Source organism: Pogona vitticeps, chromosome 3, assembly GCF_051106095.1.
Source record: "Pogona vitticeps strain Pit_001003342236 chromosome 3, PviZW2.1, whole genome shotgun sequence".
Classification (NCBI taxonomy): domain Eukaryota; kingdom Metazoa; phylum Chordata; class Lepidosauria; order Squamata; family Agamidae; genus Pogona; species Pogona vitticeps.
Window position 1 is genome coordinate 241,693,971 of NC_135785.1, and position 27,070 is coordinate 241,721,040.

General features: G+C 43.5%; 1 protein-coding gene across 2 annotated transcripts; it reads right to left on the reverse strand.

Moving 5' to 3' along the window:
- Nucleotides 1–13,493: 13,493 nt before the first annotated feature.
- On the reverse strand, nt 13,494–26,394 carry SHISA2 (shisa family member 2). Of its 2 annotated transcripts, none has more exons than XM_072993719.2 (2): nt 25,876–26,394; nt 13,494–16,685 (listed from the first exon to the last, which is right to left on the reverse strand). In XM_072993719.2, the coding sequence occupies exons 1-2, from the start codon at nt 26,201–26,203 to the stop codon at nt 16,204–16,206; spliced, it is 810 nt and encodes a 269-aa protein (XP_072849820.1). In that variant the 5' UTR covers nt 26,204–26,394; the 3' UTR covers nt 13,494–16,203. The 2 variants fall into 2 exon arrangements, with proteins under 2 accessions (XP_072849820.1, XP_020644224.2); XM_020788565.3 differs by having other exon boundaries at nt 13,494–16,760.
- Between the last annotated feature and the right edge of the window lie 676 nt (nt 26,395–27,070).

Here is a 27,070-nt window from a genome sequence, read left to right on the forward strand (position 1 = left end):
TATGGTAGACTTTGGCTTCAAGTTTGATACATTCTAAACGGCTGGTCATAAAAATATATCATGGGAAGACAAAACTCACTGGAAGAGATAGCAATGCAAAGAAAAACTGAAGAAAAACTGAAGGCAGCAGGAAAAGATTGATTCACTCCACAGCCTTGCATTTGGAATGGCTGAACAGGGCTACTGATGACAGAACATGCTAGAAGTCACTCATTCACAGGGTTGCCATAAGACAGAGGTGACTTGATAGCACATAAATAACAACACATGGAAGATAGAGCAGGCTTGTTTTCTGGAGCTCTAGAAGGCAGGACCTAGACAAATGGATCCCAATTGCAAGAAAGGAAATTCTGGCTGAACATTAAGAGGAAATTCTGCATTGTGATACCTTTTTAACAATGGAATGTACTACCTTGGAGTGTTAAAGTCTCCTTTATCAGAGACTTTCGCTAGAGATGGGAGTTTCATATTCACATCCCTGGGGATACAAATAGAAATGGTCTCATTTCTATCTGGTCACCTGTCATGGGTGCTTTAGCTATGGATTTCTTGCATTGGCAGAAGGTTGGACAAGATGAACCTAGTTCAGCTTTGTTTTCATGTTCAAGCTGCCATGGACCGGAAAGTATAAAGAACATTTCTCCTGAAAACTCCAAATGTGCTGTTTTCCAAAACTAGGACAACAAATAATGTTGGGGGGCAAATAATGTTATGTTAAACTAACAAAATAACTGTATTCTTGAAGGCTTTCACGGCCGGGATCTGATGGTTGTTGTGGGTTTTTTGGGCTCTTTGGCTCTGTCCACAGAGCATGGACTGAGTTCCTACTCAAGTCCTCTGAAGATGCCAGCCACAGAGACTGGCGAAACATCAGGAAGAACAACCTTCAGAACACGGCCAAAGAGCCCCAAAAACCCACAACAACCCTAACAAAATAACTCCTTAATATTCATAAAACTTGAAACACTGTTCCTTCAACTTTATGGGTATAACCATATGTTACAAAATTAACACATGTTTTCTCTCGGTTTACTCGGGTCTTCTTTTCTCTGCCAAATTATCTGTTTTATTCCCTTAGGAAGGTCCTAAAATGCATCAGAGTAAGGTAACCAACCTGAGATGTCATGAAAAGCCAGAAAAATACTAGTTACTTCATATGTATTTTTACTGTCAAGGTAATATGTCCTTGAGGGATTTTTTGCTTCTTGTCTTGGGGTGTGTGGAAGATTCACTACTCCTTCTCTGTCAGAAAATATCCTGGGCCAGAAGCATCCCTGTTTCAGATTACTGTGTAACCCTTTTGAAGCAGAGAAGTGTCCTCTCCACAGCATCATGCCTATCTTGATGTTGTTGAGAAGATGTTGACACTGTATTGACATCACTCTTGATAGCAAAAAGGTGCTTCGTGTGGCCCTATCCCACATTCGCTGCTGTCAGAGAAGATCTAGTCTGCCTGCAGGACTCCCAGATCCCACAAACCCTGCACATTCATTCCAACGAAGAAGGGAGATCTACAAATATTCTGAATTTGTGATGCTTTAAATAAACATACTATAGTTGTTATAGAGGCATTCGTATTGAGCCATTTAGCAGCCAGGGTGAAAACTGCGTGCCTAAAACCTGGATAATCCTGAAAAGGTCACTATAAATCAGGACTGATCTGACGGCACACAACTATTAATCACAACAAAACTGAAAAGGGTTGGTATTTTAACCCTTTCCTTCAACTATAGAGTTCATCCACACATATTTGTTCCTGTTTAGCAGCTGGTTTTTATGCTTTGATTTGGATTTGTTTCACAGATCTAAATTTATGTTAATTGAGTTTTGAATCAGCTCTGTCCACTTCAGGATTATTTTCCCTTGGAAACTCTTGGCAAAGTGTAAAATGTTGGCAAAAACCTCGAGCTATGCAGCAGATAGGGCAGGGACCTACAGAGCTTCAAGTATTTACAGAGTAGACCACTTCTTTTTGACTGTCTCATCAACTGGCAATTATAGTATCGATAACTCACTCTGAGATATTGGTAAGAGAAAGAATAAAAGTTCCATTTACTCACAGTTGTGAACAGATCGAAAACTTATATTCTAGAAAAATGGACTAGTTACACAAACAGGCCTTAACTGACTCATATTGACTACATGACTGCACTACTGAATGCAAATTAAATATTGATTAACTGAATATTGAATAGACTGAAAAAGAGTGGGAGAAAGATTCTTAAGGCATAGAACTCTTCAAAATCAGAGGCAGAGAAAGAATAATTGGTTACTGCTGGATTGATTGACACCCCAGCCTAGAGAGAGACATAAAGCAAAGATAGGCAGCCACCTGTCAGGGATGCTATAACTGTATCCAGCATGTGTAGATCCTACACTGAGCAGAGTTGGACTGGTAAATCTTCCAGTGTTATAAGCTGTGTCTTCATGAAGCTCTGTCTAGTCCACTGTTCTGTTCACTCAGTAGCCAGCCAATGGCTAGTCTCTTCCAGCTCAATGATTCTCTATTTTTATTTGAATCTTATCCCAGCTTTCTGCCAAAGACTGAGAACCAAGACAGCTTAGAACATAATTAAAAAAAAAACAAGTGCAAGTTTTTCGATCAAAGGTTTAACATGGAAGCTTTAACACAAAATACAGCATCATCTCTCCTTCAGAAATCGAACCTGTAAAAACCCTTATCCCTGCATTTCTGCCACCAAGTATTTTTTTCGTTATGACAGAGAAAGGTTTTTATTTTCAGTATTTTCCAGAAACCACGGTGCGTTGAACTACACGGATATCAAATGTCGGTTTGTTTTGTATGAAAAATACACCAAAAATGTTTGTTTTCAGTAAGTGAGCAAGTGAGAAAGCCCCAAGCATCTTTACTCAGACAGAGAATTCATTTTCAGACTTGTACCCTGAAGTGTACATCGCTTGGAACATGACATCACATAGATCTCAGTTCGGCTTGTTTGCACATCATGCATTTGCAGTCAGGCTGAAATGACTCTCGTCAATTCTCACTTCATCTACTGACCCATGCAGTTAGTTCTCTCTGTTTACATATTCTAGTTTCCTTTCTACTCTACACTAGCTGCAAAACCAAAGCTCAAATAATTCTTTAAAAGACACAACAAAACTTTTTTTTCACATCAGGGAGTCTTAAAGGGAGGCTAGATGAAGCATTTTTCCAATATGGAAAATGATACGAGTGAGAAAACAGCAAGTGAAAAGTTGATAGGAAAGATGAACGGGGCCAGCGTTACCATTAGGATGCATGAAGGAACCACCTCAGGCAGAGAGTCAGAGTGTCATTGAAAGGGCATGAAATTATTACTTATTTAATATGCTGGTTTGCTACCAGGGATGGAGGTGCTGGTGGCCTAAAGGAACCCCACTTACTGGTCTCACACTGGAGAAATATAGAGCTGATTTGTCATTGTATGTCGCACACAATTAGTGGCATCCAGAAATTGCTGTCAGTGGGAATATGCACACATTTTGAAAAGTATGTATGTATTCAAATCTGTGACTAACTCTATCTGAAGGAAAAATACATGAGCAACAGAACTAATGGACAAATGGGAAACCTGACAGACAGGGACACCTCTGGGCAAGGAATTTCCTCAGATCGCTGTCATCAAGGATCGTCAGGTAGGCAGATTAAGGAAAACATGCAACAGAAACAGAAGCTAGGCAGACATGCAGCAAAGGTATAGCTGGAATTAGAGAAGAAACTGAATGGAACCTTGAAAAATACATGTTGGGATATACCTTATGCTTGTTCACTCTTTCTGTCTCAAAAGCTAGGCATTGCTGGGCCTGACAAATACTACATTGAAAACTCCAAGAAAGGAAACTCTGGACTTTAGTTTGCAAGCCGTAAGCAGGGCTGTTACTAGCAGGACTTTTCAGAGGTCATTAATGTATGTTGTTGTTACGTGTTGTCAATTTGCCTCAGACTTACAGTGACCCTATGAATGTGCTCCCTCCAAAAGGTCTTATCATGAACAGCCTTGCTCAGTTCTTGCATTAATCTGTAGGGTCTCTATAAGTCAGAAACAACTTGATAGTACATAACAGCACCTCCCGCACTTTGACTGAAGTTCAATGGCTGCCATTTTGCACTTTCATTCAATACAAGCTGTTCTCAAGGCAGGAGGCAGGAACAAGACATGAGCTCACACATCCTTCCCATAATAGGCATTTGTTTTATGTGAACTAGACCCAATGGAAGAATTTCCAATGCAGAGGATCTAGTCAGTTGTTTTCAGTTGTTAACTCTGATATCTAGGCCCTAAAGCATTGGTTCCCAATTTTGGGTTCCCAGATGTTCTTGGACTAAAATTTCCAAAACATCCTCACCACTAGCTATGCTGGCCAGGATTTCTGGGAGTTGTAGTCCAAGAAGATCTGGGGACCCAAGGTTGGGAACAACTACCCTGTACTAATGCCTGAACAGTTATCTAACAGCTCTTCGGTCTGACAATCACCTGGCAGAGTTGTAATAGTGTATCTGCCCTTTCTTCCCACCTCCGAAACAAATGCATGCTTCTCTGAGGTAGAAGTTGATGCTATGCAAGCTGAAGCGTTGTAGTATCCAAGCCACTCCTTGTCTAGGGAGCCTAGAAAATGCTAGGTGCTTTATTTGTTCTGGCCAAACTTTGAACTGACAATTTGGTTGCTCAGATCTGATAGGATATAGCTTGTACTGACTTAGTTCCTCCCTTGTTCCTCACTCTGTCCTCTCTCCTGCCAACAGATCTTAGCAGGCAGAGCGGTTCTGCTGGCGGATCACTGTACCGGCACTGTGCTGGCAGTGTGATCAGCTAGCAGAATCAGATTTTGTCAGCCGAAGGGGCTTGCTCCCAACCCCATCTCCCCACAGTTACTGTATCTTTGAGTTAAGATTTCACCGTTATTCTGCTGAGCTAGGTTTTAACCATAGCTTGGATCTTTCTCTCTCACTACTTCTTGTGCATCACACCTGTAGCGTTCCCCTTTATTAGGTCAATGGTTCATGTTTTGTTATGTAATTGTTCATGTATATTCATGTTGCTGAGAGGCGGAGCCAAGCAAGATTTTATAAGAGGTGGAGCCTGAATCAGAGTCAGTCAGTAACAGTAACAGTCAGTAAGAGTGGAGTGTGCGTGAGAGAGAAGGGGATAGAGTGTGGAGTTTGGGGAATTCTCAGGTGTGATTAAAGTTAGGAGTGTATTATCAAATAGAAGGTTGTTGTTAATAATAAATTGACTTAAAGAAGACATCCATGAATCACTATCAATAACTGTAATCAATAAACAAAAGTTCTATTTAAAAGACCTTGAAGTGTGGATCTGAATCTTCCTGAAGCAATGGTGATTTAGGGAATCACCTGGTGGCAGCAGTGTAAAAGAGGGGATTGTTTGCCTTTGTGTGCTCTGAGGCTTGATGGTCAAGCAAGGGGCACGAGGGGCGAACGCAACAACACCCTTTTGTATGACACCGGAAAAATGCCATTGGCTTGTGCAGTCCCGCTGGCAACAGTGGCCATTGCTCCATGCTGAAGTCAGGACTTATAAGGCTTTATCCTAATCAGCAAATGCAGAGTGGAAAGGCAATTACATTAGCATTCCCCTCACTCTAGCAGGCTGCCCATCCTGTGCCTGGTCTCCCTTGGGATGCAGTACCGGTTACATGGCCAAGTACATGATGGGGAGCCTGCTAGAGCAAGGGGGGGGACTAGAGATGGACACAAACTAAAGAATGAACCAGGGCGTTCATTACAAATGACAGGTCCCTTGGTCTGGGTTGGTTTAGATTCATCAGAACCACCAAACCCAAACCAATTTGAGCCACAAACTTCCGGGAGACAGGCCTATGTCTGTACCACCGCCCACCTATCAGCTGGCAGGCGTGGGCATGTGCAGAGACAGTGGCCTGACAGGATTGGGGCTGCCTCCTCCTCCTCCTTCTCCTCCTCTCTTGTCTTTCTGGCTGCAACCAGATTGCATCCCCAATCCACTGGTTGTGTGGCAATGAATTGCCTATTTGCAGCCGGCACAATGATGGAGGAGGAGGAGGAGGAGGCAGGACCAGGTAGAGAGAGGCAATAGTGGCAGTGAGAAAGGAGGGGGGAGGCTGTGTGAGTGAGGGGTTTAGTTCCCCCTGCCCACAGGCACAAACCTTTAAAAAGAATGAACCAGTTCTTTTTTTTTTAAAGTTCAGATGGTTCATGGTATTTTAGGAGGCACAAACCATGAACCAGTTTTTGTGGTTTCTGCTCATTTCTAGGAGAAATGCTTCTTACACAGTTGCTCTTGCATGCCATGTTCACCGAATAGGATACTGGCCACCGTATTCATTGTGTCAACAAACCCATCTTTAATTTTGTCCTCTATTGCAGAGCACTGAAATGACTACATCGGGGAAAGTTGCTTTCTAGATTACAGTTCTGAGAATCCCCCAATCAACATGGCTGCTCTGTGAAATTGGTCCGCATAGGTATATTAAGAATTTATTTCCACTGGGCAAAATCCTGTTGAGTAACTTTGCACCCCACACAACTTGGCCCAGATGCTGGAAAAATTTAATTTACATTACTTAAAAGCTTCCTATCTCCCCCCCCCATCCCTTTATAGGCTTGGAGGCTCTTATCCTGGGGAAATTTGGGGGCCTTGGGACAGAGAGGAAAACTTTAAAAATAGAAACAATCACTACTGGAGCAGTAGCAGTGGTCCTGGTGGCAGTCATCTGTCAGCAAATTTTGACTTACAAAGTCTTTCCTCTCCTGGGTCAAAGCTCCTGATGGCTTCCCCAGGGCAAAAGGGAGCCCAAGGGAGCCACTGAGTCTAAAGGTGTGTGTGTGGGGGGGGGGATAGGAAGCTTTTAATTAGTGTAAATTAAATTTTTATGGTGCCCATGCATAACAGAATTTTGTCCACTGTGTTCAATTAGACTTACTCCCAGGTACAATGCGCTCAGGACGTTTGTTGTTGTTTAGTCATTAAGTCATGTCCAACTCTTCGTGAACCCATGGACCAGAACACGCCAGGACCTCCTGTCTTCTACTGCCTCCCAGAGTTGAGTCAAATTCATGTTGGTAGCTTCAGTGACACTGTCCAACCATCTAGTCCTCTGACATCCCCTTCTCCTCCCGCCTTCACACTTTCCCAACATCAGGGTCTTTTCCAGAGAGTCTTCTCTTCTCATGAGATGGCCAAAGTATTGGAGCTTCAGCTTCAGGATCTGTCCTTCCAGTGAGCACTCAGGGTTGATTTCCTTCAAAATGGATAGGTTTGTTTCTTTTGCTCAGGAAGTAGTAAGCAATTAAAAAAGGGACAGAGGACAAAGCACAAAATGATTCTGTATTGTTGCCATGGAACTCTTCATGAATGATTCCAATCCAGAAATAGTAATTCTACATCTTGTTGAACTCAGTGACACTCCAGTTAGTTTCATTTCAGTTAACCTTAAGAAGACAGAGAGTGAAATGTAGGTATATCGTCTTAGTAGCAAACGTTATTTAGTGGGACTTATTCCCAGATAATTATGTATAGGATTACATATGTATAGGATTACAATTTTAGGGATGACTACATTGACAAATACAATGCAGGAAATGCTTTGGGATTTGGATGATCTGATTTGAACTATTTTCCATTGACTACATGACATACAGTATAGTCAATGTGAATCAGCTGAGACCATTTCCTTGAAATTTGCACTTTTCCCCCACTCCCATCTCTGGGGCTCCTATTTTTTTATAAATTGTATTAATTTGCAGCAGTTCAAGTATAATCACTTGCACTGATACACCTTCAAGACTGTATGGGCTCTCCTAGCTTCCTAGTTCAAGGAGAAGGAAAGGGGCACTCATGGTGATGTCAGTTCCCCTCAATCAGCCTATAAGACAAAAGGAAGGAAGGAAACCAGTAATCAGTCTTTGCAAGACTAGCTGATAACGGAGGAAATTGGGAATAAACCCTTGTAACACACCTAAATCAACAATATAAACTACCGAAGGAACCAGATGGTTGGGTTGGGTTGGGGTGGGGTGGGGTGGGGTGGGGTGGGGTGGGGGAGAGACCTACATTTTTAATCCAACTTCCACATATCAAAAACTCCTTCTGCACAATCTAGGCAACTTCACTACTTCTTGTTTTGAAATTTATCAGAGTATCTTAAGTTCTGGTTCCCACCCAGAAGCACTGATGATGCAAATGTAGGTGCAAGGAGAGAGGGAGGGAGAAGGAAATTGTTAATGACTCTTGTTTGTACCTTGTCAAGGTAGCTCTGATGTAGCCAATGTGGACAATCACAACAGGGCTATCTCAATAAGCTGCAAGCAAGGATCACCGCCAAATTCATCCCCTCTATCTGCTGACTCCGTTTAGTCTTCGGTTTTATTACAAAAGTGCTGTGATTTATTTACATCTCAGCTAATGCCCCCAAAGTTTGCTATGCAGGCTGGGGGATTTGGGGAGCATGGAGCCCAATAAGGATGTTCTTGGACTTCAACTCCCAGATGTTCTTGGACTTCAACTCCCAGAAATCCTGGCCAGCAGAGGTGGTGGTGAAGGCTTCTGGGAGTTGAAGTCCAAGAACATCTGGAGGGCCAAGGTTGGACACCACTGCTCTAGACCAATTCCTATGTGAACTGAGCAGAAGGTTTGTATGACACAGCTGCTTTATTCCTCAGCTGGATTGATTTGTGTAAAACAGTTCATACTCCAGGTGACCCAAAAGATTTGTTTGTAGCTTGGCCATACAGAGATTAAGTTATCAAGTGAACTATGGGGTGTCTTACACAAGCTGAGTTCACTATGATTTCTATGCTTTTTTACAAGCCTGTGCCCTCATTGTAATGTATTGGCTACAAATTGGAAAGGGAACCCTCTCCATCTGTGGCTGCTGCTGACATGAAATCCAGGTTTCTAGCAATCTGGCTATCCTGTTACTACTTATAATATTCACAAGGGGGGAAATGCAGCACCATGAATATTCATGCCATCCTTCTTTAATGGAAACATACACTCTCCTCGTGCTCGCTAAAGTAATTATCTTGACACATTACTGTGGAAATTAGTACTAAAATCAGCTCTGCTCCCTCCCCCCGCGCACTTTCCTGGGGCCCAAAAATTGCCTTGAATCTAAGAATACAGATTTAACAGTCTGGCAGCTATTCAGCAAACGATATCATTTTATACCACCTTTTTCCCTGCTGAGAGGAAAAAACTGTATGTGCTTCGGCTCCAGTTGCAGTCGGTGGCAAAATGCCCACAAGACTTCAATAGCACCAGGATTTGGTACTTTATGTGATATTGCCAGGTGCAGGCCGTAATGTGAAAGATCATAAACGATTTGGATGCTGTAGGGAGCTACAACCCAGCAGCTTTCCATGAGAAACAGTGTAGACATTAATTCAGCAAGGAGACTAGCGCCTGTATAATCAGGGCTTAATTGCATGCTTCAAGTTAAACGCATGCAAGGCATGCTTGAATACCTTGGCAAGTTGGGCCCCCTGAATGAAAGCACTTCCTTTTGCAAAGAAATCTTATGCCCCAAAAGGTGTGTTTTGTTTCTTTGCTTTTGCACAGGGTTTCTGAAACCTGGTCTCCAGGACAGGCTGCCTCTAAGGCACAACATCCTTGTTCTGGAATAGCCAGAGAAAAGTCCCGTTTTCCTGTAAATAGGCTGCAAAACACAGAAATGAGGTAAGAAATTAGGAATACAGTACCATCTAAATGAAAGTGACCCAAATGTTTTTAAACAGCTACTTTCCAAAACATCCTCATTATTAGCATTTGCTGGATAATAGTTTGTGGAATTAACTCACTTGGGCGGTTGCTCAACTTTTGTTCTCTTCTCAGCTCTTCACTACTTCAGTCTTGTAATGAGTTGGGAGAGAGAGAAACTCCATTCATCTGGATTTCCCAGAAGTCCCAGCTAGCACTGCCAATATTTAGGAATTATAAGTTTTGTAGTCCAAAACATCTAGAAGGACAAAGGCTCTTCACTCCTGCTTCATTTCCTAGGAAAGGAAGTCCCCCAAACAGGTCTGGACATGATTTACTATCTGATACTATCTCAGAAGGCCTGGGTTCAAATTCCCATTCACCCGAGGGAACTCATATGGGATACTGTGGAACGGGTAAAACCACATCTTAAATATGATGCAGAGCTCATGGTTGTGTCCAGTGCTCCGGACTTATGTCATAATTTATTGGATGAGTTTCAGTTGTTGCGACCTGAGGATGTGGACAGGGTGCTTGGATCGGTTCGTGCCACCACTACACAACTCGACCCTTGCCCATCATGGCTAATAAAGAAATCTGCCAGGGGAGTTTGCACCTGGATCCTGGAGGTAATCAACTCCTCGTTAAGAGAGGGAGTGGTTCCTGCCCCATTAAAGGAGGCAGTGATTCGCCCACTCCTAAAAAAACCTAATCTGGATCCAGATCTAGTGAACAACTATCGTCCAATAGCAAACCTCCCTTTTCTGGGCAAGGTGTTGGAATGTGTGGTGGCTGAGCAGCTCCAGGCTCTCCTGGATGAAATGGATTATCTAGATCCATTTCAATCGGGTTTCAGGCCGGGTTATGGGACGGAAACTGCCTTGGTCGCCCTGTTTGACGACCTTTGCCGGGAGAAAGACAGGGGTAATGCATCCCTGTTGATTCTCCTGGACCTCTCAGCGGCTTTCGACACCATCGACCATGGTGTCCTTCTGGACAGACTGGCTGGGATGGGAATTGGAGGCAGTGTTTTACAGTGGTTCCGTTCCTACCTGGCTGATCGAGTCCAGAAGGTGGTGCTGGGGGACAGTAGCTCTGACCCATGGCGGTTGCGTCATGGGGTTCCTCAGGGCTCTATACTGTCCCCCATGCTGTTCAATATCTACATGAAACCGCTGGGGGAGGTCGTTAGGAGGTTTGGGCTGAGGAGTCAGCAATATGCTGACAACACCCAGCTCTACCTCTCACTTTCTACCAATCCAGGTGTGGCAGTCACCGTTCTGAACTCGTGCCTGGACTCGATAATGGTCTGGATGAGGGTCAATAAACTGAGGCTCAATCCAGACAAGTCTGAAGTGCTGCTGGTAGGTGCCCCGCCAGATAGGTTAAAGGGCCATCTCCCTACCTTAGACGGGATTATACTCCCCCTAAAGGATAGGGTCCGCAGCTTGGGGGTGCTCCTTGACACCAGTCTGACCTTGGAAGCCCAGGTGGACTCGGTGTCCAGAGGTGCCTTCTTACAGCTGCGGAGAATATATCAACTTCACCCTTACCTGGATGAGCGGAGCCTGGCAGCAGTCACTGGTAACAACCAGACTGGATTACTGCAATGTGCTATACGTGGGACAGCCTTTGAAGACGGTCCGACGACTGCAACTGGCACAGAACCGGACTGCGCGACTGGTAAGTGGTGCCACCGCACGCACTCATATCACGCCGGTTCTGAAAAATTTACACTGGCTGCCGGTTGCTGCTCGGGCCCAATTCAAAGTGCTTACTTTGACATATAAAGCCCTAAACGGCTTAGGACCTGGTTAGCTAAAGGACCGCCTTCTTCCATATGTGCCTGCCCGTCGTCTAAGATCAGGCCAGGAGGCCCTTCTGAAGGTGCCATCCCTGAAAGAGGTGAAGGGGATGGCATGTCGGAATAGGGCCTTCTCGGTTGTTGCCCCCCAACTTTGGAACACCATCCCTAGAGAGATCCGCCTGGCTCCGACACTCTTGGCCTTTCGGCGCCAGGCAAAGACCTTTCTGTTCACCCAGCATTTTAATTAATTAATTTTAATGTTTTAAGAAATATTTTAATATATGCTATTTTATACTGTCTCTTAAAATGTTTTTAATGTTTTTAAGTTTTAATGTTGTACGCCGCCCAGAAGCCACTGGCAATGGTGCGGCTAAAAAATATTGTAAATAAATAAATAAATAAATCTCACTTACCTTGAAAGCCCCATTAGTTGGTTTCAACTTGATGGAATATAACATCTGATAGATACAAATGCCCTGCCTCTGAGAATCCATTAAACTATAATGGCAGACAATTGTTGTTCACCAATAGAGTGTAGAGGATAATAGATTTCCTATGTCTGTAACAGGTGTGTGGAAGTGATCATGTCAAAGGCAGCTTAATTTGCCTTCTTGAAAAAGCTACTCTTGCTGAAGTTGCCTCTTCTGTACAACTAACATTATGAACCAGTGTGATGTAATGCACTGGTTCTTAACCTTGGGTTACTCAGGAGTTTTCGACTGCAACTCCCAGAAGCCTTCACCACCAACTGTGCTGGCTGGGGTTTCTGGGAGTTGCAGTTCAAAAACATCAGAGTAACAAAGGTTAAGAACCACTGATGTAATGGATAGTGTTTGGACTAGGACCCCTGAGACCTGGGTTCAGAACCTTGCTTGGCTATGACAACTCATTGAGGGGATGGAGCTGGTAAAACCGGTATACAAATACCCCACCTGACTTGAAACCCCTCTTAGGTTTGCAATTTGATAGCACCTAACAGCAATGACAAATGTTATAAATAGAGCTTCTTTGGACTTTTGACTCTCAGAATTTCTAGCCAGCAGAAATTGTAGTCTTCAGCTCTAATAAACAGGGGCTGTGGTTTATTTACATCTCAGCTAATGCCACCAAAGAAACCTGTGTGTTTTGCCTAAGGCTAGATCCAGATGTCCAAGGTGAATTACTCTTATCTTTTACATTTGCAAAGAGGAATTTCGCCATATTGCCTTTCTCCCAGGGAGATTTGTCAGAAGTCATGTGATTCCAGCATGCCAAATTTGTGATTTTATAGTTGATAGTAATAAAAAGTTTTATTTTATTTATTTATTTATTTATTTGATTTATATTCCACCCATCTGGTATATTTGACCACCCGTGGATTTTTGGCTTATTGCTATGGATCAAAATAGACTTTAATTTTTTTTACAGCTAAAAAAAGAAAAAAAAAGAAACAGATTCAAGCTATAGTTGCAGGATACTGGCTGTGAAGTGTGGAGCACCATATTTTATTGGAATGCGGGTCTCGTCCTCAGCCAATATAGTCAATGGTAAAAAATAAAGCAAAAATTCCTTCATGCATTTATCTAATCTGCCAGAGTAACAGCAACCATGATTACTTATGACAAAGACCCTCTGAGTCTAGTTCTGTTCGGTGTTATTTTACCAACATTCTACTTTTGACCAAATTTGTTGCTCCTGATTAATATATAATATTATTATATAAATGCATTAGCTGAACATGATGAAGACGTATTTAGAATCCCTTTGTTTCAGCAGACAACCTATGCAAATGGTCACAGTGCTTCTACTTAAAACAATGGGATTTATCAGTACTCAAATTTTGGCTTGATCAAAATTTGGAATCAGTAGTAGTATTTCAGTTGGAGGGTTTGGGGATCACAGCCTTAAAAAAAGTGACTTTTCTAAACTTAGGGCTCGATTATGACCTAGACAGACAAAAATCAAAGCAAATAAACAGTGATTGGAGGAAGAAAAAGCAACAAATCTCACACCATAAAATATTTATTATGAAACAAAAGATCTTTTCTTTTCACTTGTAAGAATCACTCAAGTGCCCTTTAAGAAATTTAAAAAATTATACCAAACAGTAACATTGGTTTTACATTATTATACATGACATATAAAACACCACATATCACAAACTTCTTTTAATTACAACTCAAAGCATTCCCCCCCCCATTTGTTGAAAATTCCTATATATTTTCCATTCATCTTACTCATTTCTTAAAACAAGTAAACAAAAAGATTCACCTGATTTTCATGTAAGTACAGTACCTGGGCATGTGCAAGGAATAGAGAATTCTGAGAGAATAGCGAAATCCAACGTGCCTCTACTCAGAAGTACACTACATCCTACTGAGTTCAATTGGTCTTACTCACAGATAGCTGTGAATAAGATCACAGCCCTAGAGTATTAACGTATTCTCAGATGAAAGAGTTAACATCAATTTTATGAGGGTATCTCCTAAGGGGAAAAAAAAGTCCAGCACCCCATTTAGTGACCTCCTCTGCACCATCCCTTTCCTTCCACACTAAATGCGTAGCGCTCCATTCCTCTGCAAGAAATCCCATATAGTACCTCTCAAAGTTGAGACCAAGATGTTACTAACCAAACACAATAGGGTGAGTGCAAAAAACTCTTTTTGACAAATAATCTAGAGGCACTGCAGGATTTTGAAGATGACAACCAACAAAAACAGACAGACGAATTCTTATGGGGCACATATGAAAGAGTTTGAAAGGTATATTAAAAGTACACAAGGTCCTCCAGATCATACACATCATACTGGTATGATATGTATACTTGTATTTCATTTTTGTGCATTTGTTATTTGTAAACAGAAGATTCTGAAGGAAATATAAAATATCTGCACAGTGTTTAATCTACAAGCATCAAGCTTCAGTAAACAACATGTTGAATTTATTGCTACATACTGATATTTCAAAATGGAAAAGCAAATCTTAAGAGTGCTGGATTTTTGAATCATGAAATACATTAACAATTAACACAGAACTTCTGTTCCTCTTAAAACACTTGCTAGAAAATTAGCTGATGACAGATGGAGTCACTCAAATATAGTGCAATATCCCTTGGGCTGTGCCATTTGCTTGAGGGTTTCACTTTTCCCAAAGACCCCCAAATGCACAACTTTTGCTAAGACAGTAAAAATTTATACAAAGGTGGAACTCTATCAAGATAACATGCCCTTTTCATATTTTGGTAGTGTTACTTTTAATTTCTAATGCTTTTAGGTTTTTTAAAAAAATGTATTTATCATATTTATTGCATTTCTGCTCACCAAAGCAATTCACAAAGGACAATTAAATTATTAAGAACACTATTTAAAAACCAATTCAAAATCTTCTTTAAAAGAAGATTTTAAACATTCTCCAAAAGCCACTCTTAAAGACCAGAAGTAGTTTATGTACAATATAGTTTCAGACGCCTGTCAGAAGATCAAAAGAGGTGGTTCCAACTCAACTTTCCTTGGGAAGCAGTGATACTTCTGAGAAACCCTGAATGTTTGCACACTTCTTCTAAAACAAGGATTGGAAAAGTTTAGTATGTGGCCCTCATGGGCCAAAATCCAGTCTCCCAGCAATCTGACACCCCTCAAATTAACGTATTTTTTGGGGGGAAACATGTCTCAAAATGTCCCCTTGTACCCTCTAAGGACAGTGGGGCAACCATACCATGTTTGGCAGAACATCAGCAACCCTGCTCCCCACCACCAGCCACAAGAGGGTGTAAGGGGGCTTTTTGGTTTAAAACAATTTTTTGTGAAAAACATTGGGGCAGATAGTGCTGTGTAAATACGGGCAACCACTTAAGTTCCAGGGATAATCATGTATGGCCTCTGAAGTCTGAAGGCTGCCCTATCCTGTTTTAAAAGAAGCAGCTCTGGAACTTTTAATGTAACTTTTACAAAGTCAAATTACTAGTCCAGCATGGTCTAGGTTGAACAACCCTCCCTCCAGGGTCTCATACAGAAGTTTTCTCCAGGCATGTGCTACTCAATCTTCTCCTGATCCAACTGGAAACCTCAGGGATTGAACCTGTGTTGAGCCACTGTGTTCTGGCCCCTCCCTATAGTTTTGCATTCATAGGATAGATATCACTAACAAGGATTGCACTGTTCAGTTGTTTTGTCATTAGCGTGATTGTCAGTTCAGCAATAGGAAGTGTCATTAGACTCGGGGCAAAGGGATAAGAAAAGACAAATTCTAAAATATTATCATGTACCATGTTACAGAGTATTTTCTATTGACTGGGAAAACACTGTCGACTGTAAAAACACCTGAAGGGCTCTTAGTGGCTCAGACATTTAATCGCTCCCTTGCACACTTGTCTAACTGAAATGTAGATGTCTCTTCTCTATAATCCGTTGCCTCTGTAAATCATGCACTGGAATGGAAGCATTATCTGGAAACGTTAATTCTATCATATCTTCTTACAGGGTTTTTTTTTTTTTTTTTGGCAACCGAACCCAATGAAAAGGAAACTGTTTATAAATACAGTCTGGCATGCATGAGCCTTGCAAAATTATTTACAAATTATGTTTGGCAAAATTCATCCAGAAGCATTTCTCCTCAATTCACAGCCTGTCGCAGAAATATTTTTGCTCATCTGTTTTGCTTCTGTGTCTTTTTCGTGTGTGTGTGTGTGTGTTTCACTCCATCCTGCCCTGCTTAAAGCTACACAGTCACTGCAGGGTACATCTTCTGTTCGCTGTTGCTGTGGGGGTAAGGAGACTGAATTGGCCTGTATCCACTTTGCAAACCATCCAGGAAAGGGGGAGGCACAGGGGCCATGGACATAGAGTCATGTTGCACTGCATATCCCACATACTGTGGGTGCAGATATTGACCTTGATGGGGCACAATCTGTGTAGCCTGCTGGCAGTTCAGTACTGAGAAGTTGGTAGGCATGTTCACATACACATTATTCATGGTCCCTTCAGGTAAACAGCAATTGGTTTGTGACCTGGTAGGGCCACCCCGGGCACCAGAGTTGGCACTCGAACTAGAGCTGGCAGCAGTGCTCGACTGACGAGAGGAGGACCCTCGGGAGGTGCTGGCACTTGGAATCATGGGGATGGTCTCCATTATCCGATTACTTCCAGGAGCGCGGCTCTGTTGAGGCTCTTGCTTGGGTCGCAGACATCGACAGCAACAAGCTGCTACCAGAGATCCCAAGATGATGAATGCAACAAAAACAGACCCAACAATAAGGAACGGAACATAAATAGGCACTGCCAACAGAAAAGAAACTCTGTTAAAGAAATGACACCAGTGGAGAACCATGTGCTACAAACAAACAAAGGAGTTGCAAACTTCTTTACTGGCAATGATTGGACTACAAGGGAAATAAAGGCCTTGGAAAGTAGACCTTTAGGTCAGCATTCTGTGGCAGAAACACAGAATGGAAGAACAATCATATAACTTTAACTTTCTGTTCTGGTAGCCCCTCTGGTATGCAACCAATTTTGCAACCAGTGCAATAACAGCCACAGAACAACGGAACTGGCCAAAATGGGACAATGCTTACCTGATTGCCCGTTTGCTTTGTGTTTCTGCAATAGAATACTGTCCTTATCTACTTACCTTTCCTAAGATTTAAGAGGAGAAACAATGCAAATAAAGCATCACTAAAGCCTTAGGGCTGATGGGATAGAGCAGAGAATTATACTGGGGAGATCAACAGCCACCTATGGCTCACATGCAACCCTCCCAAGGCCGTTTTTAGCACCATATCTAGGCACCTTAAAAATGGGGAAAAAATCTAAAACTTTGGGGAGGGGCAAATAATACAGGTTTCTCCTCCAATTACTTCCTACAGTGGACCCTTGACTTACAGACGGCTTGACTTACAGACTTTTTGAGTTACAGACTTCTCTGGCCGCAAAATTTAGATTTGACTTGCAGACTGAGATTTGACTTACAGACCAGAAAAAAACCAAAATGGAACAAAAACGGCCTGTTACGGGATTAATCGGTTTTCAATGCACTGTAGGTCAATGGAGACTTGACCTACAGACTTTTTGACTTGAGAACCGCCTTCCAATACGGATTAAGTTCTCAAGTCAAGACCCCACTGCATATTGATTTTCCTCCCAAAATTAGGGCAATTTCCCAAATTATTGCAATTTGTGCAGCTCAGAAGTCGATATTATCTAAAGCACAGTCTGCCCCGATGTTCCCTATAATTTTCAGCCCTGCTGGATGGAGCTCTCCCCTAGTGCCCATGCACACACAATTCGCCCCTGAGCAGGGGTTCTGTTGCAACCAGAGCCAAAGGGGCCGAAAACAATCTCTGTTGATGCACAGAAGAGGAGGAACACAGAAAGGGGCAGGTGGTGGACCGTAGAGGGAACCTTGGTCTTGGCCCATTACACCTTCTTGATAGCCGAGTGGTTTAGGTCTCTGGCCTCCTTGCCAGGGAATGGACTCAGTGACCCATACGGTCCCTTCCAGCTCTGAAGTTCTAAGATGACCATGCTGATATGCTGTTTAGGTTTCATCCTGTAACCCCCACATCACTAACTGCCATCAGGGCAGAAGAATTCATTTGTGATGAGGTAAGATGGTGCAATTTCATTAATTCCATTTCACATCTGACACCGAGGTCACAAGGCGGAGAAAACCAAGGCAAGGTCATACTTCCTTTAAGCTTAAGGCTACGACCCCATACAAACATATGCATCTGGCTATACATTTCGTTCAATTCAGTGGAGCTTGTGCCTGAGTAGAATGACACTTTTTACCAAAATAAGCTTTGGAAAACAGGCTTTAAGCTGAAGTGTCTGGAGAGGTGGGGAGCAATTCCGTAAGTGTTGCTGTTGTGTGATCTCTATTAATAATGGGGCTTGCTCTCACATTCATCACACAAACCTCATTGAAATTAATGTACTCACTACAACATACAGCATCTCCAGGAGTAAACCAGCCCTAATTATAACATAACTGCAGGCTAGTCCTGATGGATTTGTGAACAGGACGAAAGCTGCTAGGAAACAACCAAACAACCTTTTCCCAAGCAGCGGTCAAAAGGCTGTAGTCAAAGGCTGTAGTTTACTTTCAAACTCGAGGCACATAAATTCATGATCAGGAACTAGCATTATTTATTTTTTAGTTCTATAGCAACAGGTTGAATTAGAAGCTGGTATGAAATGACACGTTATTCTAAATATATGAGAGAGAGAGAGAGAGAGAGAGAGAGAGAGAGAGACAGAGAGAGAGAGAGAGAGAGAGAGAGAGAGAGAGAGTAAAATACCTTCCATTTTTGGGAACTTGTTTGGTAAATTCTTATTTATTTCTTTAAACTGGAAGAAAAGCCACTGCAAAAAAATCCTTGCAAAGTTTCTACCATGTTTGGTCTGAGATACAACTCATTTAAGATGTCTTAGGAAATGCTGCATCTAGAAAACTAAGGCTAATCTCTCTGTACTTTCCATCAAAATGAAGGAGATAACTGGAGTTCTTTCATTTACAAAGCATGAATGAAGTGCTGAGTAAAATTACAGTTGTGCGCTTGGCCGCTAGGGTCTATTTTCTTCAGTGTCAGCAGCTATGCAAGAAGTTTTTAAATTTGTAAACAGCCCAAAGCAGACCCTTGGTCTAGATAGGTGGGATAGAAATGTAAATAAATAAATAAATAAATAAATAAATAAATAAATAAATAAATAAATAAATAAATAAATAAATAAACAAACAAATAAATAAATAAATAAATAAATAAATAAATAAATAAATAAATAAATACCATTTTCACCGAAAATGTGACCTAACCTGAAAATAAGCCCTAGCATTATTTTTCAGGATGCTTGTAATATAAGCCCTTCCCCCCAAATAAGCCCCAGTTAAGTGAAACCCTGGCCTCCACCATTGTGCAGCAACCAGAAGAAGACATGTCTGTAAAATAAAACATCCCCTGAAAATAAGCCCCAATGCCTTTTTTGGAGCAAAAATTAATATTAAGACCCTATCTTATTTGGGGGGGAAACACAGTAAAATAAGAAGAAATGAAGCACTCATTATTTTGTTCATAAACAACTTTCTTGTATTTAAGTACTATTTTGTTTCTTGTCCTAAACAACCAGAGCAACTTTACCAACCTTTCCCAGTTTTGTGCCCTCTAGAACACCTGGACTACAACTCCCACAATCCACTGCCAGCATGGGAGATTACATCTATAAACCAGGCACATCTATAGACCGGGCAGGGACACACCTGCCCAGGGCCTTTCTGATACCCACGCACCTTCTAGCCAACAATTTACTAGGCAGTTTATATAGACCCTTAATAATACCCACAAGAAAAAAAGAAATCTTATATGTATATACACTGTTGAGCAACCCTTACTCTTCTAGTTAATAGACAGCATTAGAGCACACTTGTTTCTGTAGTCTGACAACCAAGCTACATTTGGGCTGAAATCCTATTACCAATTTATGCTTGTGTAAAGGAAACTGTGCAAGTCTCACTGGCAAACTCACACTCATTAATGAGGAGCTGCTGTACAGTACTCTTGAATACACACCCAGGAACACAATCAGCACTTTCTCAAAGTGTGGGATCTGGCTGCTGAGACTGACGCTACTCCCCCATAAGCAGCACAGCTTGGCAACAGAATTCTGGCCATTATTTCTTTTGACAACAGACTCATGCCACATAAGGATTCCAGCATTTGGGTACTGCTTTTAATCCATTTTGCATCTTCAATGAAGCTCATTAGAATCCCTATCCCCCACAAACCTTCACTTATAATTGGTACTGCACTTGCTTTAGTGTAGAGTGTAAAGGAAACATGGAAATAGTTACAAACAACAGCCACAGCATGAGTGGAGTAACTTATGGAAGCAAATTGCCCCAAATTAAGAAATCAAAGTAGAAATTGAGTGGCATAACACTCAGCATGTCGCTAATAATGTTTACAATTATTTCTTAATTTGGGACTATCTGCTTGGAAAAGTTACATTGTTGCTCCAACTACACAAGGTGACTCTTGCCAATAAGAGGCTTGCAGTTCAGTCTGCTTTTCAATAATGGAAATGTAACCAGATTTCTTTACATAACTACATAAGGAATAACTGTTTAGTTACTACGGAGGTGTGGTCTCCTTCACTGGTGGAAGAGGAACATCACATACCTTGTGCTCTGTTGTGTTAAACTGATAAGGCAGTAGACAGATGCTACATGAAATATGTGATTTCACTGCTTAAGATATGTTTGTACAATAGGACACAAGGTTTCTATAGCAGGGTTTTTAGTGACTTCTTAAAATTTCAGAATGCATTCTGAGGTGTTTTTTAAAAGAACTAGTTGCTTCTGAATAACAATAGGGTTACTTTTAATTACAATGTAACTGTTACTAACTACTTTTGGAAAGTAAGTCCTCGGACCCTGGCTATGTCTCTAAAGTAGCACAAGGATTGGCCATGAAGACAAGTGGTAATTAAGAGTGAATGTTCTCCCCAGCAGAGAAGTGAAATGAGCATCACATAGCTGTGTTTTCACTGGCCAATGCAAACGGTCAAACAGGTCCTTTATCAATGTGCTGTTTATGAGAGATAAGATGTGGGAAGGTCTTTACTTACTTACTTACTTACTTACTTACTTACTTACTTACTTACTTACTTACGGTTAAGTTGGAACTGACCTACAGAGACCCTAATAGGGATTTCAAAGTACATGAGATATGAAAGGAGTGGTTTTACCAGTTCTAATCCCTCTGTGAGTTTCCATGGCTAAGCAGGGATTCCAACCTAGGCCTCCCGACTCCTAGTCCGTCACTTTATCGGCTATACCACACTGGCTACCCAGGAAGTTCTTTAGTACACAGTAATGGCAAAGAGACGAGAAAGAGAGTTAGGAAGTTATAATAGTCATAAATCGAGTCTCACCTCTGTGCAGAGGAACTCTCCTTTTTATCTGCCATAGAGTGTTATCTTGCAGCAGCCAAGACATTCTGCTAGCTGAGGTACAGGACAAGAAGACATCTCTTCCTTATTTAATATACAGAAGCTGACTGGATTTGCACTTCAAACCCACTTCACCAGTGGTGAAGATGGGAGTGTCTTCCAAAGGATCAGAAGCATCAGATTAGTTCAGGGTACCCAAGAGGAGATGCACAGGAGAATGAAACTGAGGCAGAGTACAGGAGAAAGAGCTGATAACTGCTGCTGCTTCCTCCCTGCATCTGCTACCTGAGATTTGTTTAACAACAGGGGTGGTCTAGCTTGTCTTCTGTATGAGACTCCTTTCAGATCTCAAAGACCCAAACAGATGTCCCTCACAGTCTTCCAGCAGAGTGATATCCACACAAAATGCTTCTTGTGGCTCTGAGGCTGGGTCTGCTCCTTGAACACCTCAATGAGACATCCACCTGATAGAAACTAAATGACCTTGGCTTGTTATGCCTAGAAGGGTTATTGGGCCAAAGTGGTGTTATTGTTCTGATCTTCTGTGTTTCCAGGAGGATAAGAAAGTGCAACTTCATCTGCATCATAAGAGCCTGGTGGAGTTTGCATTTGGGACCCCCCCCCCCCCCGCACTGCTGGCAGCAGGGCTATCAGGACAGCGCCTGCACAACCTCCTTCACCAGAAAGAGTTGCTGATCTTCCACCAATACCAGGGCTAGCCTACCACAATCTAAAATGAGTGACATAATGCACAGGCTCCGTGAGCCCATTTATGCCCTCCTCAGAGCCACCACAAACCACAATAATGCCCCCAAACAGAAAATGGAAAGGACCAGAAGAGTCTAGATATATCTCTTTTTATGTGGAACAAGATGCATGTGGTGAGTTCTCATAATTCCCTCTCTTGATCTAACCATGCTGCACCAATAATAAGACTATTAAATCCAGAGTCCACTATTATCCCAATTGCAGCAGTGATTTCTGAATGAGAGCATCTTTATAAATTATTAGCATTCCCAGCCCCATGTGGCACAATCAAATTGCAGCTCAACAAGAGGCTCCAAATGGTACTGCCTGCTTTAAAACAATTGGAAGTAAGACAACTGGTCAAACTGGGTTTGCCCAGATGGAGGAGACCAAGGTTCAAATACGTGCTTAGCTATGAAGCCTATGAAATCACTATTTCCCACTCTTTCCTTATGATATACAGTGGACCCTCGACTTACAGACGGCTCGACTTACAGACTTTTCGAGTTACAGACTTCTCTGGCTGCAAAATTTAGATTCGACTTGCAGCCAGAGAATCGACTTACAGACCAGAAAAAAACCAAAATGGAATAAAAATAGAATAAAAACCACTGGTTATGGGATTAATTGGTTTTCAGTGCATTGTAGGTCAATGGAGATTCGACTTACAGACTTTTCAACTTGCAGCCACCATTCCAATACGGTTTAATTCCTTAAGTAGAGGGTCCACTGTATGAGCATCTTCAAAGTGTCAAGAAAGTATGCTGTTCTTCCACCCAGTTAAAGAAACAATCAATTTATTAAGCAGTTAAGAATGAACACAATTGTTATGAATGAAAGGCATACTTGCTTAACCTTTAAGATGACATTTTCACAACACAGCAACACAAGAAACAGTCTTACCCCTCTTTGTCTGATCAGAAAGGAGAATGCATCTTCTTATATATTTAGCATCTGTAGTTTTTATAATTATTTCTACTTTAATAATACTAATGTTTTTTCAAAAACTATCTGATTAGTCAACATGTCAAAACCCCTATTCAGGAGTGTGACACTGTGTTCCTACTTCATTTATGACAAGATTACACTAGCCTCACATCCTCCATTGTGGCTTTCAAAAATAAAAGCAATAGTCAAAATAGAGAAAGATTACTTTATCTATGTAGGCTCTGCCCATGACCTAGAATATCTACACATGTACACACATGGATTCACATGGAAAGCTTCTATGAATTTAACAGCTTCTGCTGTGCAGGATGTCATGCAAGTTGAATCCATGATTTAGAACTGGCCATAGTAGTGATAGTTTTTTTTTTTTTTTTTAACCATTCTTGAGTAACCTACAAACATTTGTCTCTTTGTAAATCTCTCTCCCCAACACACAGAAATGCAGACACATCTTCAGCCTGTTCTTCACTTCTGGCCTTCACACAGTCTCCTTACAGATGGCCAAATGTTGAGTTATGATGGATATCTAGACCCTGAAGTTAATTTCATGACCCCAAATGACAACCCATTCAACATCCTACAATAGTGACTTTTAAAGTTAATGGTGTTGTTCCAGCATGCCTTGTAGATCCATGATGGGCAAAGACAGATTGTTCCTCTCAGATCATTTGGGTCATGAAGCCAAGGAAGGAATGGATAACCAGGCAACTGGAACAACAGAAGAGCAATGGAACTCTGCATGCTGATGAGAGAAACTTGGGTGTGCAGCAGTGTTGGCGAGAACTGCTCACTGGGATGTTTCAAGAATAAGTGCTGGGAGCCTCTTTTTTTGGAAGTTTAGAGGGGCTTGGCTGCAGTGCTAAGACACCATGCCCACCCCAGGTCAGCCACAAGTAGGTGGCATATAATTTTTCACTAAAATAGCACCTAAGGAACAGTCTGCAATGACTGATCAATTCCCCCACCCCTCCCCTCCCCCACTTCCAAGAAAGGAAAGGCAGAATCACAGAGGGGTTGCATCCAGGTTGAAGCTACACGGAGGGGGATCCATCAAAACAGATTGCCATGTTTTTTCTTTAGGAATTAAAAGTTTTCCACCAGTGGTACAGTGAAAAGGATGCTTTTGGTATACATGCTGCATGGAGTGGGGAAAGCAGTTTTATATAGCCTAAGAATTATTTATTTAGCCAATCACAACAGTTTTCCCTTCTAGATCTTGCCCTTATTTCTATTTTTTCTCGTCTATCTCTTGACAGCAATTATGACTTACCAGTTATTACCCTAATGTATGTTATATAGAGAGCAACATAGTGTAATGGGTAGTGTCACACCAGGACTCAAAGAGATCTGGATTCAAATGCTTGACATGGATATTCCCTGAAGATACCAGTAAACCATGCCTTAAACATCTAAAAGAAATCTATTCTTGAAGACTTTCTAGGCCGGGATCCAATGGTTGTTGTAGGTTTTTCGGCCGTGTTCTGGAGGTTTTTCTTCCTAACGTTTCACCAGTCTCTGTGGCTGGCATCTTCAGAGGACAGGAGTCAGAACACAGAGTTATAACACACCTCCAGAACACAGCCAAACAGTCAGAAAAACCTGTAACAACCATCTAAAAGAAACCTGAGTGTGTGTGGAACTTTTGTGTTACCATAGTTGGGAACAGAACAATGGCCCATAACAAAACTTCCATAGGAGAAAATAAGGGGCTTAAGAAGGGGACACTGTAAATTGATAGGCTCACTTAGATTTAAGGTAGAGTTGAATATTTACACAAGAAACCTATCTACAGAGATCAAGATTTGCAGAATACAAGATCAATACAGTAACAGACCCACTGATCCTGAACTTAATATAAATCCATTGTAAATGGTGCCACTAAACTGAAAAAGTACTACACACATTCTAATTCAGAAAACCTCCGACACACATTGACGGGGAACTTTTTCTTGCTATATGGGTAAATATTGCCTCAGCAATACAGTATAAACACAGCCCAAGCAGCTTGAGGGAAGCTGGAATACACCTTCTCCTGTCCAGTGTAATAAAACTGGCCTTGGGGCCACTCCCTTATTTCCTCCATTAGATACATAGTGATTGAAAGATCGAAATGTGTAACAATTTGAAAATGCAGGTTTTTTTTTTTTAAAAAGGATAGTTCCGGCCATAACAACAAGCGCCACAAGGGCCACGCAAACAGGCCTACGCGAAACACAACGTGGGAAAAGACGCAAGAGCTTACACCACGTGCTCTCAGCGGGGTGCCAACTAAACGGGTAGCGGAGCCTCGGCCAGCCTGCAACCCTGCACTCTTTCCCCAGCGTCAAGTCCCAATAAACTCGACGGGCTTCCTTTCTAAGCGGATAAACTACCGGTCAAGTAAGGTAACTTCGGCTTGAAGTATACAGTACATCGAACGTATACCTTCATTTTAATTTAGATATATGGGAAGGGGGATCCGTTATGTTTCCTATTAAACAAAGCACCGCAGATGATGATATAGAATCGTAATTATGATCATCGTAAAACTGCAAAGCTGAAAGGGGCCCGAAGGATCACCGAGGCCAACGCCTGTCAAGGAGGCGCCGTGGGGGAATCGAACTCCCAACCTCCGGCAGAGACCCAAAGCGCTCCGCTATCTAGCCGTTGGTTTGGCGCTATGACTGAAGGGTGCGACTAGCCCCTAGCGGCCCTCAGGGGATACGATGGGCCCAACAGGACGAAAGAAAGCGAACTCGCCGGCCTCGCGTACCTGCGGCGCCGTCGGGAGCGTCCTTGTCCGGCCGGCCGTGCTCGGCGCCGCCCTGCTGCCGGTCGTTGTCGCACACGCCCTGGTCGAGGCGCGCCTCCGGGCGGGCGCAACAGTAGCGCAGGGCGCAAGTGCCGCAGCAGATGGTGGCGTCGCCGTCGTCGAAGTGCTCCGGGCACTGGAAGCCGTCCCGCCAGGCCGCCCCGTCCTGCCAGCCGTGGCAATACTCGCCGCTCGCCCGCCCTTCTCTCGCCGCCAGCCCGACCAGGAGCAGCAGCAGCAGCAGCGCAGGGGGCCCGGCCCGCCCCGGCGAGGCGCGCCCCCTCCCCATGGCGCCCACCCGGCTCCGCCCAGGCACCGTCCACGAGGCGCGCCCTGGGCTACGGAGAGCAGGGGCGCGACACCGGGGCAGGGCGGCCCGAGCACGCGGGCATGGGCCACAGGCTTCGGGGGACCGACGGGAGCCTTCAGCGGCACGAAGGGGCCGGAGCCGCTGGCGCTACGGGGCCCCGACGGTTAGGTTTCGCTGCGCGCCCCATTAGCTGCGTGCCCCGTCGCCGGCTCCCGGCCGGGGAGGGCGGCGGGCGGGCACCTCGGAAGAAGCGGCCGTCAGCTCGGGAGGCGTGTGAGGGAGGGCGACCCCGCCGCCGCCTCCCGGCATGAGAAAGGCACCAGGCGGGTCGGGAGGAGGGCAGGGTTCCCGGTCCGAGCCGGCTTTAGACCTCGCCGGGGGCGGGCAGCCGGCAAAAGCCGACGCCCGGGAGAGAAGCGTCCGCCGGCGAAGCTAAGGGAGCGCAAGCCGAGCTCCGAAGAGGCGGCCCTTCACAGCGGAGGTTCGGTTCCGCAGCTGCCGCCGGCGCCTTCCCGGATCCGGGCACCTCCGCGAAGAGCCGGCCGTCGAGGGCCTCCCGAAAAGCCCAGGGGGCGCCCTCTGGCAGTCGTCCGAGCGGAGGAGCCGACGAGGCAGCACCGGCTGAAGGCGGGGACGTGGGAAAGAAGCGGCGCCGCGGCCGGCCCGGAGCTTCCGAAGGATCCCCGCCGGCGCCGTCCGCAGGGGGGGCGACCGCGACAACCCACCCCCGCCGCGCAGAGAGCTGGCCAGGCGGGCGGGCGCAGACGGACCGGGGGGACGGAGGAAAACACGCCGGCAACCACAACACGACGATCCCTTTCTCTCTCGCGCGTGCACGCTGTGCTT

Excerpts from the sequence above, each read along its gene's own strand:
- SHISA2 (XM_020788565.3), bottom strand. The coding sequence starts at position 26,203 with ATGGGGAGGGGGCGCGCCTCGCCGGGGCGGGCCGGGCCCCCTGCGCTG. Across the intron at positions 16,761-25,875 it reads CGCTCCCGACGGCGCCGCAG|TGCCTATTTATGTTCCGTTC; the intron begins GTACGCGAGGCC and ends TTCTGTTGGCAG.